The 14213-nt window shown below is 40.5% G+C and overlaps 1 protein-coding gene across 6 annotated transcripts in view; it reads right to left on the bottom strand.

Moving 5' to 3' along the window:
* Positions 1-14213, bottom strand: part of taf2 (TAF2 RNA polymerase II, TATA box binding protein (TBP)-associated factor) — a 122541-nt gene that overhangs the window by 89183 nt on the left and 19145 nt on the right. For 5 of the 6 annotated variants that reach the window (XM_041189522.1, XM_041189523.1, XM_041189526.1 and 2 more), the window contains 2 exons: positions 11247-11388; positions 9192-9423 (listed from right to left, as the gene is read on the bottom strand). In XM_041189522.1, the coding sequence (XP_041045456.1) occupies positions 9192-9423; positions 11247-11388 (374 nt within the window). Of the gene's footprint in view, positions 1-9191; positions 9424-11238; positions 11389-14213 lie in introns of those variants that run through there. The other variant, XM_041189527.1, reaches the window with a different exon arrangement.

The following is a 14213-nucleotide window of genomic DNA, read 5'->3' as shown; positions in this document are numbered from 1 at the left end:
TGTCTCTGTAATAGTTAACAGAGTTATTTAATTCTATTTGCAAAATCAGTTCACTTCTTTTGTTTTGAATGCGACGTGCATTTAGATACAGGTGCTTCAGTTGCCCTTATTATTTTTGTGGCATCTAGCCTTATCTGATTTACTCTTAGAATTGTGCTCTCCGTCCCTTCCTGTTACAGCCTGCTTATCATTTCCCATATTAATACATGTCTAGCTTGCCTTGTCTCTACTCTTTAGTTTACCATATCTTGCCAAATTTGATCCCTTGCCCCCACTATTCAGTTTAAAACCCTCTCCACTTGCCTAGTTAGACACCAGCCCCAGCACGGCTCAGGTGTAGACCATCCCAACGGTGCAGATCCCACTTTCCCCAATACTGGTGCCAGTGAATACTGGTATCAAGAATGACTCGGTAGCAGCACTATAGACCGAGCTGGCCAAGTCCAAAAGGACATAGTTGCTACATTGGGTCTTTGGCAGGCGGTGAGGGTACCAATGTAAGGAAAAAACAGGCTTGACCTCATCCTCAACAACCTGCTTGCTGCAGATGCATCTGTCCATGACGGTATGGGTAGGAGTACTCACTGCACAGTCCTTGTGGAGACAAAGTCCTGCCTTCACTTTCAGGATACCCTCCAGCATATTGTGTGGCACTACCACCATGCTAAATGGGATAGATTTTGAACAGATCTAGTAACTCAAGGCTGGGCAACCATGAGGCGCTGTGGGCCATCAGCAACAGCAGAATTATACTCGACCACAATCCGTAACCTCATGGCCAGGCATATCCCCAACTCTACCATTTCCATCAAGCCAGGGGATCAACCCTGGTTCAATGAAGAGTGGAGGGCATGCCAGGGCAACACCAAGCAGAGCTAAAAATGAGATGTCAACCTGGAGTAGCTACAACACAGGACTACGTGTATGCCAAACAGCATAAGCAGCAAGTGATAGCCAGAGCTAAGCGATTCCGCAATCAACAATCAGATCCAAACTCTGCAGCCCTGCCAAATCCAGTCGTGAATGGTGGTTGACAATGAAATAACTCTCTGGAGCAGGTGGCTCCACAAATATCCCCATCCTCAATGATGGAGGAGCCCAGCACATCAGTGCAAAAGATAAGGCTGAAGCATTCAAAACTATCTTCAGCAAAAAGTGCCGAGTGGATAATCCATCTCGGTCTCCTCCAGAGATCTCCAACATCACAGATGCCAGTCTTCAGCCAATTTGATTCATATATCAAGAATCAGCTGAAGGCACTGGATACTGCAAAGGCATTGGGCCCTGTCAATTTTCCAGCAATAGTACTGAAGACTCATGCTCTAGAACTTGTCGTGCCCCTAGACAAGCTGTTCCAGTACAGCTACAACACTGGCAAATACCCAATGAGGAAAATTGACCAGGTATGTCCTGTACAGAGAAAGTAGGACAAATCCAACCCAGCCCATTACGACCCCATCAGTCTACTTTCCATCATCCATAGAGTGGTGGAAGGGGTCATCAACAGTGCTATCATGCGGCACTTGCTTAGCAATAACCTGCTCACTGACTCTCAGTTTGAGTTCTGCCAGGGTCACTCAGCTTCTGACCTCATTACAACCTGGGTCTGAACACAGACAAAAGAGCTGAACTCCAGATGTGAGGTGAGAGCGATTGCCCTTGACATCAAGGCAGGATTTGACCAAGTGTAGCTTCAAGGAGCCCTAGCAAAACCAGAGTTGATGGGAATCAGGGGGAAAACTCTCCACTGGTTGGAGTCATACCTAACACAAAGTAAGATGGTTGTGGCTGTTGGAGGTCAATCATCTCAGTTCGAGGACATCACTACAGGAAATCCACAGGCTAGTGTCCTAGGCCCAACCATCTTCAGCTGCATCAATGATCTTCCTTCTATCATAGGGTAAGAAGTGGGGGTGCTCGCTGATGATTGTGCAATGTTCAGCATCATTTGCAACTCATCAGGTACTGAAGCAATCCATATCCAAATGCAGCAAGATCTGACCCTGAACAATATCTAGGCTTGGGCTGACAAGTGGAAAGTAACATGCATGCCACACAATGCCAGGTAATGACCATTTCCAACAAGAGAGAATCTAACCATTGCCCCTTGACATTCAATGGCATTACCATTACTGAATCCCCCACTATTAACATCCTGGGAGTCACCGTTGACCAGAAACTGAATTGGACTAGCCATATAAATAGTGTGGCTACAAGAGCAGGTCAGAAGCTAGGAATCTTGCGACAAGTAACACACCTCCTGACTCCCCACAGACTGTCCACCATCTACATGGCACAAGTCAGGAGAATGATGGAATATTCTCCACTTGCCTGGATGAATGCAGCTCCAACAACATTCAAGTAGCTTGACGTCACCCAGGTAAAGCACCCTGCTTGATTGGCACCACATCCACAAACATTTACTCCCTCCACCACCGACGCACATTGACACCAGCGTGTACCATCTTCAACACAAAAACAGAATTACCTGGAAAAACTCAGCAGGTCTGGCAGCATCGGTGGAGAAGAGAAGAGTTGACGTTTTGAGTCCTCATGACCCTTCAACAGAACTGTTCTTTCTTTACAAGGAGAGGGAAATAAATATAAGCTGGTTTAAGGTGGGGGGGGAGGGGAAGAAGTGGAGGGGGGGGTGTTAGGATAGGAGCAGATCATCAAAAGATGTCACAGACAAAAGAACACAGGTGTTAAAGTTGGTGATATTATCTAAACGAATGTGCTAATTAAGAATGGATGGTAAGGCACTCAAGGTACAGCTCTAGTGGGGGTGGGGGAGCATAAAAGATTTAAAAATAATGGAAATAGGTGGGAAAAGAAAAATCTATATAAATTATTGGAAAAAAAATCAAAAGGAAGGGGGAAGAAACAGAAAGGGGGTGGGGATGGAGGAGGGAGCTCAAGACCTAAAGTTGTTGAATTCAGTCGGGAAGGCTGTAAAGTGCCTAGTCGGAAGATGAGGTGCTGTTCCTCCAGTTTGCGTTGGGCTTCACTGGAACAATGCAGCAGACCAAGGACAGCACCTCATCTTCCAACTAGGCACTTTACAGCCTTCCGGACTGAATATTGAATTCAACAACTTTAGGTCTTGAGCTCCCTCCTCCATCCCCACCCCCTTTCTGTTTCTTCCCCCTCCCTTTTGTTTTTTTTTCTTTTCCGATAATTTATATAGATTTTTCTTTTCCCACCTATTTCCATTATTTTTAAATCTTTTATGCTCCCCCACCCCCACTGTGGCTATACCTTGAGTGCCCTACTATCCATTCTTAATTAGCACATTCGTTTAGATAATATCACCAACTTCAACACCTCTGTGTTCTTTTGTCTGTGACATCTTTTGATGATCTGCTCCTATCCTAACACTGCCCCCCCTCGACTTCTCCCCCCCCCGCAACCCCCCCTCTCCCTCCCCCCACCCCCTCTCTCTCTCTCTCCCCCCAGCCCCCCACCCCCACCCCCTCTCTCTCTCCCCCCCCCACCCCCACCCCCTCTCTCTCTTCCCCCCCCTCCCCACCCCCACCCCCTCTCTCTCTCCCCCCCCCACCCCCCCCCTCTCTCTCTCTCTCTCTCTACCCCCCCCCCCACCCCCACCCCACACACACACCTTAAACCAGCTTATGTTTCCCTCTCCTTGTAAAGAAAGATCAGTTCTGTTGAAGGGTCATGAGGACTCAAAACATCAACTCTTTTCTTCTCCACTGATGCTGCCAGACCTGCTGAGTTTTTCCAGGTTTTTGGATTTCCAGCATCCTCAGTTTTTTGTTTTTATCTCTGTACCATCTTCATGTTGCAATGCAGAAGCTCACCAAGGCTCCTTAGACAGCACTTTCCAAACCCACAACCACTACTATCTAGAAGGACAGGGCAGTAGATGCATGGAACACCACCACCTGCAAGTTCCCCTCCACACCACTCACAATCCTGACTTAGAATTATACCGTCATTCCTTCATTATTGTTGGGTCAAAATCCTGGAACTCCCTCCCTAACAGCACTGTGGGCGCACCTATACTACAGGGACTGCAGCGGTTCCAGAAGGCAGCTCACCACTACCTTAAGGGCAATTAGGGATGGGCAATAAATGCTGGCTCAGCCAGTGACACCCATATCACGTAAATGAATATTAAAAAACAAGCCACTGCACCCTCAGCACTTGCAACTCAGGTGTCAATTTCATCCCCTTCCCACTCCACCTCTGGTTGCAGAGCACAGGCTGCCTTTGCCAAACACTTTCCAGTTTTCTCCCTCTTTCAAAAGACTCTGAAAACCTACTTTGCCAATGTTCTGGCCAACACCCCTGAAACTTCCCCATTTGCTACCCGGTACTTGTTCTCAACTGTATGAAGCACTTTGGAATGTTTTATTAGCTTGAAATATGTTTTAGAAAATATTAGGAACTATTCATAGTACAGAAACAGGTCATTTGTCCCAACAGGTCCATGCCAGTATATCATGCTTCATATGAGCTCCCTCCTCACCCTTCATCTAACCTCATGTACATATCCTTCTATTCCTTGCTCCTGTACTTATCTAACTTTCCCTTAAATGCATCCTTGCTATTTCGCCTCAACTACTCCTGTTGTAGTGAGCTCCACATTCCAACCATTCTCTGGTGAAGAAGTTTCTCCTGAATTCTACTGTCTGTACTGACTATTTCACATTTCTGGTCTCCAGTTCAGGCAAGCAGAAACATCTCACAGGCAAACAGCAACATCTCTAATCGTCTAGCCTATCAAACCCTATTATAATCTCAAAAACCTCCATTTGATCCCCCCTCAATCTTCTCTGACAGAAAAGAGCCCCAGCTTTTTCAATCTTGCCAATAGGCATAACCTCTCCATTGTGGTATCATGTTAATAAATCATTTCTACCCAATCATGTGTTTCCATTCCTTTTTATAATATGGAGACCAGAGTTGTTCAGAATACTCCAAGTGTGGCCTAAGAAAATTCTATGCAAATTTAACATAACTTCTCTACTTTTCAATTCTCTCTCACTGGAAGTAAACTTTGGGGGTTTGCAGCTTTATAACCTATTGTTATTGGTTTTTGTATCGATACCTGCTCCTCCACCCCATTTAGATACTTGCTTTGCAAGGAATATACAGCTTCCTTATTTTTACTACCAAAAATGTACACACTTAACTATCTTTAAGTTTTTTCTTAATTACACATCGGTTCTGCAAGTATATTTATGTCCTCTTGTATTTTGTTGTAGTGTTGCTCTGTATTAACGACAACCCCCTCCTTTTATACCTCTGCATTTCCAAGTCCAAACCATTGATGTAAACGGTGACCAGCAGTTTCAGCAATGATCCCTGCAGAACACAAATTTCCAAGTAACTACCTGAAACCCCCTACTCTATATTTCCTGCTTTGTAGCCAGCTTCGTTCTGCTACTTGCCCCCAACATGACATGTTCTGATACTGGTCATGAGGCAGAACTTTATCAAAGGCTTTCTGGAAATCCAATGTATTGCACCTACTGCATTATTCTTATTCCTTTCTGATGCTCCCTCAAAGAATCCAATATCGTGGGTCAAGCATGACCTTCCATTTGGAACCTAATCTATTATATTTTCAGTTTCTATACGTTTCATGGATTATCTTGCCTACCACTGGCATTAAAGCTAATTACATTCCCTAGATTTATTCCATCTCCCTTTTGATATATAGGGTTAACATTAGCTGTCTGCCAGTCCAGTTGCACTATTCACTTTTTTAATGAATTTTTATATATGTGTGTCATAGTGCCTCCACTAACTCTTTCCTAACTTCTTTTAATATGTGCCAACCTAATCTCTCTGGAGCAGGGATTTTATTCTAAATACACTTCCTTTTGTCAATTATCTTCTCCCCTTCTATCTAAGGTGTCTTTATATCTTTTTTGATTTCATCTTCTAATGTCATGCCCACCATGTTAGGCTCTCCAGTAAACACAGAGGCAAAATAATTAATATTTCTGCCATTTCACTGTCAATACTTGTGAGCTTATCATATGCATCCTTTAGTGGCCCTATCCTTGTCTTGCATTTTTCTTATTACTTATGAACTTGTTCATTATTTCTGTTTATAATCCTTGATAATTTAATTTTGTTGTGCCTTCCTAATTTTTTCTTCACTTCTTCCTTTACCATTTGTTGCCTATGTATGTTATCATTCATTTCAACTTAGTCCTTATTCCTTTGTTTTCCATTCTGTTTCATTAAAGCAGCGTATGTTTTTGCTTTCTAGTGGGATCTCTCTCTCCTAGACTTGATTAAACATCATTTTAAATGCCAAATTTGGATGTTTGTCAGTAAATTTTTCCAGTTTATTTTTCCTTGTTCCATTCTCATCCCCTTAAAAATCAGATTTATTCCAATGTATTACTTTGGTCTTTTGTCTTTCTTACTGCCTCTCAATCTTTATCTTAAACCTTATTATGTTGAGATCGCTATTGCCTCAATATATGTTTAAAATAATCTCAAATACTTTAGTAGGTCACCTATGTTTTATGAAACAAATGCCATTTCTCCCTTTAGATTATCTTCCTCTTTACTTATATAACTGCTTGACTGAAAGAAACCAGGTAGGTTATTCCCAAGCATCTGCCTACACTACTCTGTAACCAACATCTAGGACGCAAACAGCAAAGGCATCCTCCTTCTTCTCTGCCTGTTGGGGAAGAAACTTGTGTACTGATTTTTCTGATGGTGTTTTTGCAATTAATAGCTTGCTGTGTGGAACAAAGTGAACTCCTACACTCTTGGTGCCACACATTGTCACACTAATGCACATTATCATCTGGTCTCATGAGCTGTACAGCCACAAAAGCATGATATCTTAACATGGATTTAAGACCCTAACCTAATTATTCCACCTTAGCGACAGCCTTTGTATGGAAAGTTAACTTCATTCCTGCACCAAAACAAAAATATTCTTTGATATCTCAGCACAGGAGACGGCATTCAGTCCAGTGCGACTATGCTGACTACACAAAAATCTTGATTCTAATCCTGTCTCCGTGTTTTACTTCATAAGTTTTATTGAATGTTCTGATGGTCAAAAAAGCCCTTCTTAAATGTCATGACTTGGTTCCAATATCCATTTGTAGTTATGAATTCTCAATATGTTTTTAGTACTAAGTCTAAATTTATGCCCTGCTTGTTAAAGCAGCGTCTATCTGGTTGATACAAGAAAGGTGGTCCCAGGGCTAAATGCCATTGTGTTGTTAGGTAGCCTCAGCTAGGACAGCACCAAGGATTCTACAATTGGCCTCAGCAGCATGGTTTAGGGAAGAAAAAGGTTTCTGCTTTTGACTGAAATCTGGTTAACTCAGCCCGTTTATGACGAACAAGGGAGGAAAAGATTGACTTTGGCTACAATGCCTCCCCTAACCACATAACCCATCAACATTCACTGTTCAGGTTCAGATGTTAAGAATTGCTATTTGGGTGAGGTCCCAGAGGGTGCCCCTTCACCCATGGAAACGTACCTCAAGAAGAGGCTAATGTCTTCAAATTGGAGTAAAGTTAAGAAAATTAGAAGAGGAATGGGGAGAAGCAGGACCTTGTTAAAGTATAACATTATTGAAATTATTTATGATCTTATCAACATATACATTTCAGCTGAAGATTGAAGTATTATTGTAGAACAGCTCAACACAAGTACTAAGCTCTTGTTCATCATGGTCTATAATTAAGTTACAGGCATTTCCATGTAACTAAAAATTATACCCCTGTATGTACTGAAGAAATTAGAAGATGAAGCATTAAAATCAAAATATGAAGCTTTATCTTGAACTTTTTAATTAAGCCCAATAAGTAAAGAAATGGTTAAAATCCTTCAAGAAAATCACGTCCAATACCTTTTTAAAAAAAAAATGGTGAAGGAAGTTAAGGTGGCAATCAGATATTTGAGATTATTTGTTACACACCAGCCTGAAGAAAAACTCAAAAGCATTTTTTTCAAACATATGTAGTTTTCCCAAAGCAACAACCTACATTGTTTTCCATAAACTTAGAAAGAACATTAAGCTACTTCTCCACATTTACTGTCATCCAATAAATTTCATTTTTTGTCTATTTCACTATTTATTACATGTACCTACTTTTTTTCAGATTTTGCAGGCGTAGCACAAAAAATATATAATGGGTATTATCTGCCTCTGAATATGGTTTTGAAACTAGAACAAACTTAAATCAGAGGTTTCTTATTTGCACACACAAAACCAGACATGGGTTACAAGTCCTACATGTAATTTGCAGCCCATTCACAAAGGGTATAAATCCACAGCACAGAAGTGCCCATGTCTGAATGAATTGGTACCTCTACAGAGAACCCACAAGAAATGGAAGGGCGGAGGGAAAGGTCATGCTAATCTAATAAGAGATATTCTCCCATGGTTGAGGCAAATTACAAGGACTTTACATCCGCATCTGGTTTGAACACCTGATGTGGGGAGTTTCTTAATGATGTCCCAAATAAAATATTTTGTACTCCCCACACTAGCGTCAAACACGAAAATTCACTGCCCCTCTCCAATTGTCAAGAAGCTGGATATTAAAAAGATGGTGTTTGTCTATATCCTTTTCCTCTAAAGAAAAATCAAGTAGAGTTTAAGGATTAGGAGTAAAAATTAGGAGTAAAATAATTTAGAAATGTATCCCGTGACACCCGCAAGAAAATGCAGGACATTTCACCCTGCCAGGTTGATCCTGGTATCTAGAAAACTTCTTATTTGATACCTTTTAACCCTGTAACAAATTCTCACCAACTTTCTCAATTTGGTGATATAATAAATCAATCAGCCATACTGCCAGCCTTTGCAGTCTATTCCATAATCACTACTCTGGGGAAAGCAGTTAAATTCTTTTTACTTTCCTTCTAATTTACTTTCTCTTGTTCTATGTTAATTTTTTTCATGTTTACCCTTTCAGCAACTTATAGGGGTAGAACCAAATATTTGTTGCTGGAGCTAATGAATGCACTTAAGTTCAACATGGCAACTGATATTCACTTTATAAATGTTACATATCACAGCTTAAAAGAATCCATGCCAATTCCAGATTCTGGTAATATAGTTTCATAAATATAGTTAATATGCAAGTGATCTCCATGCTTTAAATATAGAACATGGAGAATAAAAATCTTGAGATCTCAACAGTCAGACCAAATATGGTTTTGCTTGACTTACCTCATGCATGTAAGGATCAACCAGTATTTCAAAGGGACCCACAGCAAGCGAAATGTTTGGTGCTGCAGTTGGAATAGTTAACATGTAGTGAAAAGTTTTTTTTCTCATATCATGGGTATAAACAGATTCCACCAAGTCTCCATTGGAAACTGCCACCATGGCAGCATCAACCGTAAACTCCAATTTCCATGTGCAAAGCTCAGAGTAAGAATCAACACAGGGGAACCAAAATCTACAAAGTAGAAAGAAATAGCATAACCAATCAAAATTATTGCAGATCCCCTGACCTCAAATGGCTCAAAGACTGAAAGTTACTCAATACAGAAATCTGTGTTTCAACTGCAATGCTTTCTCCTTTCCAAGAATCTAAACAACAGAACACAAAAGAACAGAAAAATTGGGAGCAACAGCCATAAGGCCCCTCGAGCCTGTTGTGCCATTTGATAAGATCATGGCTGATCAGATTGTGGCTTCAATGCCATTTTCCAGTCCACCTCCCATAACCCTCAACTTGATTTAACTCAGCCTTGAATATATTCAGTGACCCAGCCTCCACTACTCTCTGCGAAGAGAATTCCACAGACCAACGACCTCAGAAAAAAATTCTCCTTATCTCAGACCTAAATGGGAGATTCTCAACTTTTAAACTGCCCCTAATTCTAGGCTCCCCCACAAGGGAACATCCCATCAGCATCCACCCTGTCAAGTTCCCTCAGGATATTATATGTTTCAACAAGATTATCTCTCATTCTTCTAAACTTCAATGGATACAGGCCCAGCTGGCTCAATCTTTCCTCATGAGATAACCCCTTCATCCCAGGAATTAGTCAAGTGAACCTTCTCTGAACTGCTTCCAATGCAATTATATCCTTTCTTAGGTAAGGAAACAAAAACTGCACAGTATTCCAGATGTGGTCTCACCAACACCCTGTGCAACTATAACATAACCTCTCTACTTTTATACTTGATTCCCTTGCAATAAATGCATATATTCCATTTGCTTTCCTAATCACTTGCTGTACCTGCATGCTAAGTGATTTGTTTACCAGGAGAACCAGATCCCTTTGCACCGTAGAGTTCTGCAGGCTCTCTCCATTCAAGTATACGACTTTTCCAATCTTCCTGCCAAAATGGACAAGTTCACATTTTCCCACATTAAACTCCATCTGCCAAACGCTTGCCCACTCACCTAACCTATCCAAATCCCTTTGTAAACTCTTTCTGTCATCTTGACAACTTACTTTCCTATCTTCTTGTCATCAGCAAATTGAGCTACTATACATTTTTGGTCCTTTCAGCCAAGTCATTGATATAGATTGTAAACAGTTGAGGCCTATTTACCCCTACTCTCTGCTTCCTGTTAGCTAACCAGTCCTCTATCCGTACTAATATGCCATCCCCTACACCCTGAGCTCTTATTTTGTGTAGTAACTTTTGATATGATACTTTTAGCCTCTACTCAATACTGCATTCAGTATAGCTCAGTTTATGAATGACAGAAGCCTATTCCAGCATGGCATGGTAAAACTCAGCCCCACATGCTGCAAGCAATAACAATCATCTGTTGCAATTTACCGAATTATAACTGCTTTGATTGTCATTTTAAAGCAAGGAAGATTAAAGGGAGATTAATAGACGTCTTATAAGTCATGAAGGTCTTTGTTAAGAGTTAAATAAGGCGATCTATTTCCTGGGATAGGATGGTTAATAATCAGGGGACACAAATTTATGGAAGGACAAGTTTGGCCAAGATGAGGAGAATGCATGTGATCTGGAATTACTGCCTGAAGGGATGGTGAAAGCAGGTTCAATTATAACTTTTCAGAAGGGAACTGGATAAATAATTAAACTGGAAAGTTTTGCAGGGTTATGGTAAAAGAGAGGGGGAATGATTCTAATTGGATAGTTCTTTAGAGCCGGCACAGCCACGATGAGCTGAGTAGCGTCGTTGTGTGCTATATCATTCCATGATGCTATTAATAATTAGACACACTTAAAAAATGTATTTGTATAAAAGTATTAGAAAAATTTATTCTAAAGAATTTACCTACTCACCTCGTAGAGTTTTCATAACCAAAGGAGAAGACATGTGCACCTCGCTCAGCCATGCTACCTTCTATATTGGGCACAACAAAATGAAGCCCTCCCTTTGGCTGGTCCAAGGAAAATTCTATATGTACCTTCAGGACTTTCATTTCTAATAATGGCAAACAGAAAAATAATGGTAGTATATTTCTGTGATAGTCCATTGCAAACTTTCAGTATAATTAACAAAAGCTTTTACACATTGCACTAAGATGGAGTTATGCAAATTTGAAGTATTGTGCACAATTTTGATAACGAACTGCCCATCTGGCCTGTCACCTTTACATCACAGCTCAGACACAACATGTAGAAAAATAAGCTGAATAATCAACACCCAGGATTAATCAACTGCCAATTACTATTTGGATGTTTCTCTATGTTGACTGCTGTCTGAGCTTGTTCCTTGGGGAAGAGGCCAGACAATCTAGGCAAAAGAAAAAACAAGCAATTGTTAGCTTCTATTTTCTATTAGTACAGTGACCAGGCCAAGACCCTGCTTTTCTTTTTTTAAGGTTGATTGGCAAGGACAATCAGAGCTATGACAGTTGAGATGCATTCAACTGTCATGGGATTGTGCGCATTCCAATTGACTGCCTTTGGTTCTTTAAAAGAAGCGTAACAGAAATTTGCAGTGTGAAATGTGATAGACAGGGAATTTACAGAATACTAAACATACTCCTTTTGAATATATTGGTAAATCTCATGTAAATCAATTACAGTAAATCAAATTAAAATGCTGTTTGATAATGATGGGAGCAATATATACACTTTCTATTATGAAACTGTGGTCCTTTACTGAAATAAGATTTCAACTGCTGTTCAGCAAGCATGAATTAAATTCAAAGTTAAAATGCTATTCAGGTTGCAAGTCAGAACCCTAGCTGTGTCCTTTTTTAAAATTTGGCGAGGGTCTGACAGATAGTTTCATTGAACATTCCAAATGGCTGCATTTGTTTCTATATGCTTTGAAGTGTGACAACGAAAAGCTTGATACTTGAGCTATGACAGACAATAAATTGGGAACCTGATGGATGAGAAATGGAAAATGTGATGAAACAAATGCACATTCGATGTACCATTTTAATCACACAAAGCAGCTTTACTGTGGAATTGCTCAATTAAATTCTCTTGTCATATAATACAAAATGTATTAAGACGACTATTGTCAGCCTTGGTTCAGTTGGGAGCACTCTCACCTGAGTCAGAAGGCTGAGGGTTCAAGTCCCACTCCAGAGACTTGCAACACAAAAATTAAGGCTGACACTCCAGTGCAGTCCTCAGGGAGTACTGCACTGTCAGGGGTGCCAATTTTCAGGTGGAATATTAAACTCAGGCCCCGTCTGCTCTTTCAGGTAGAAGTAAAAGATCCCATGGCATTATTTCAAAGGGAATCTGGGGCAAAGTTACTTGCTGTGCCCTAGTCAATGTTTATCCCTCAATCAATAACTAAAAAAAAATTTGGTTATCACATGTTTGTGGGAGTTTGTTGTCCACAAATTATCTGCTTTGTTTCCTACATTGCAACAGTGACTACACTTCAAAAGAACTTCACTGGCTGTAAAGCACTTTGGGATATCCTAAAATCATGAAAGGCACTATACAAATTAAAGTCTTATTTATCAACAGTGGTTGATTAAGCCAAATTGAATCATTGTTATATTTTCACATTATGGAATTTTTGCAAAAGTCTTGAAGATCGAATTTTAAAATAGTACCCACCTTTACATAAAAAATGCAAATCAGTGGCCTTGATGATAATTGCAATATATTACTTTACCAATTTGCTCAATTTTTTTTATCTCTTCATTTAGCCCAGGGCAATAGTAAGCAAGAGGTGCCAAACTAAAAATAAAAACTTGATATTCAAAAACTTGTGAAGGGGTAGCGAAGATATTGCATTTAGTAGCATAGGCTGGGGGCAGATCTGGTGTCTAGTAAAACTAGAGCGGATGTTCTCTTGCTTGGCAGCACTATGGTGGAGATCCTATGCTTTCGTAACATTGGTGGACATTTGAGTTTTAGCAGTATGAGTTAGGGTGTCATTAGGTTTGGCAGCAATACCAATTTTTGAGGCAGTAGTAGAAAGGATAGAGAAGAAAAGAACATTGGGTTTTGCAGCATAGATGGGAAGGGACAAAGAAAGCAAAAGAGAAAGAATCCAGGGGTTTGACAGCAACGGGGAGTGAAACTTCAGGCTTGGGACCATAGGAGAGAGATATTACAGTTTGGCAATACTGCAAGGTGAATCAGGGGTCTGTAAATAAAGTCATGAAATAGATTGCACTTACATAACATCGTTCACATGCCCAGAATATTCTATCCTTTACATCCTCAGTACTTCACAGCCAATGAATCATTTTTGAAGTGCAGCCATGCTGTTATATAGGCAATGCTAGGACCAATTTGTATATAAGGTCCCACAAATTAGATGAATGTTCAGTCAATCTACTTTTGATAGTGGTGTTTGCGGGATAAATAGTAACCAGGACAAAGCACCATATTTTATTTCATGTCTACCCAAATGGGCAGACTAGGCCTCAATAGAACATATCATCTGAAAGATTGAACTTTAAACAATGCAGCTCTTGTTCACCATTGTAATGAATTGTCAGCCTAGATTGTGAGATTAATTCTTCAGAATGAGTTTGAAGCCCGAAGTATTTCACTCAAATGAGTGTGTTCTACCAAGTGAGCCATGCTGACATAGAATCATACAGCATGGAAGCAGGCTCTTCAACCCACCATGTCTGTGTCAACTCTTCGAAAAGGCTTTACAATTCCACACCCTGCTCTTTCGCTATAGACCCACAGATTTCTCTTTTTCATGGCCCTTTTGAAAGTCAGTACCAAGTCTCCTTCTGCCATTCTTTCAAGCAGTGTATTCCAGATCAAAATAATTTGGTGTTAAAATAATTTCCTTTGATTCACCCCTGTATA

The sequence above is a fragment of the Carcharodon carcharias genome, chromosome 6 (assembly GCF_017639515.1).
Source record: "Carcharodon carcharias isolate sCarCar2 chromosome 6, sCarCar2.pri, whole genome shotgun sequence".
NCBI classification, from domain to species: Eukaryota; Metazoa; Chordata; class Chondrichthyes; order Lamniformes; family Lamnidae; genus Carcharodon; species Carcharodon carcharias.
The sequence above is the reverse complement of the archived record's forward strand: the minus strand, read 5'-3'. Positions and strand labels throughout refer to the sequence as shown.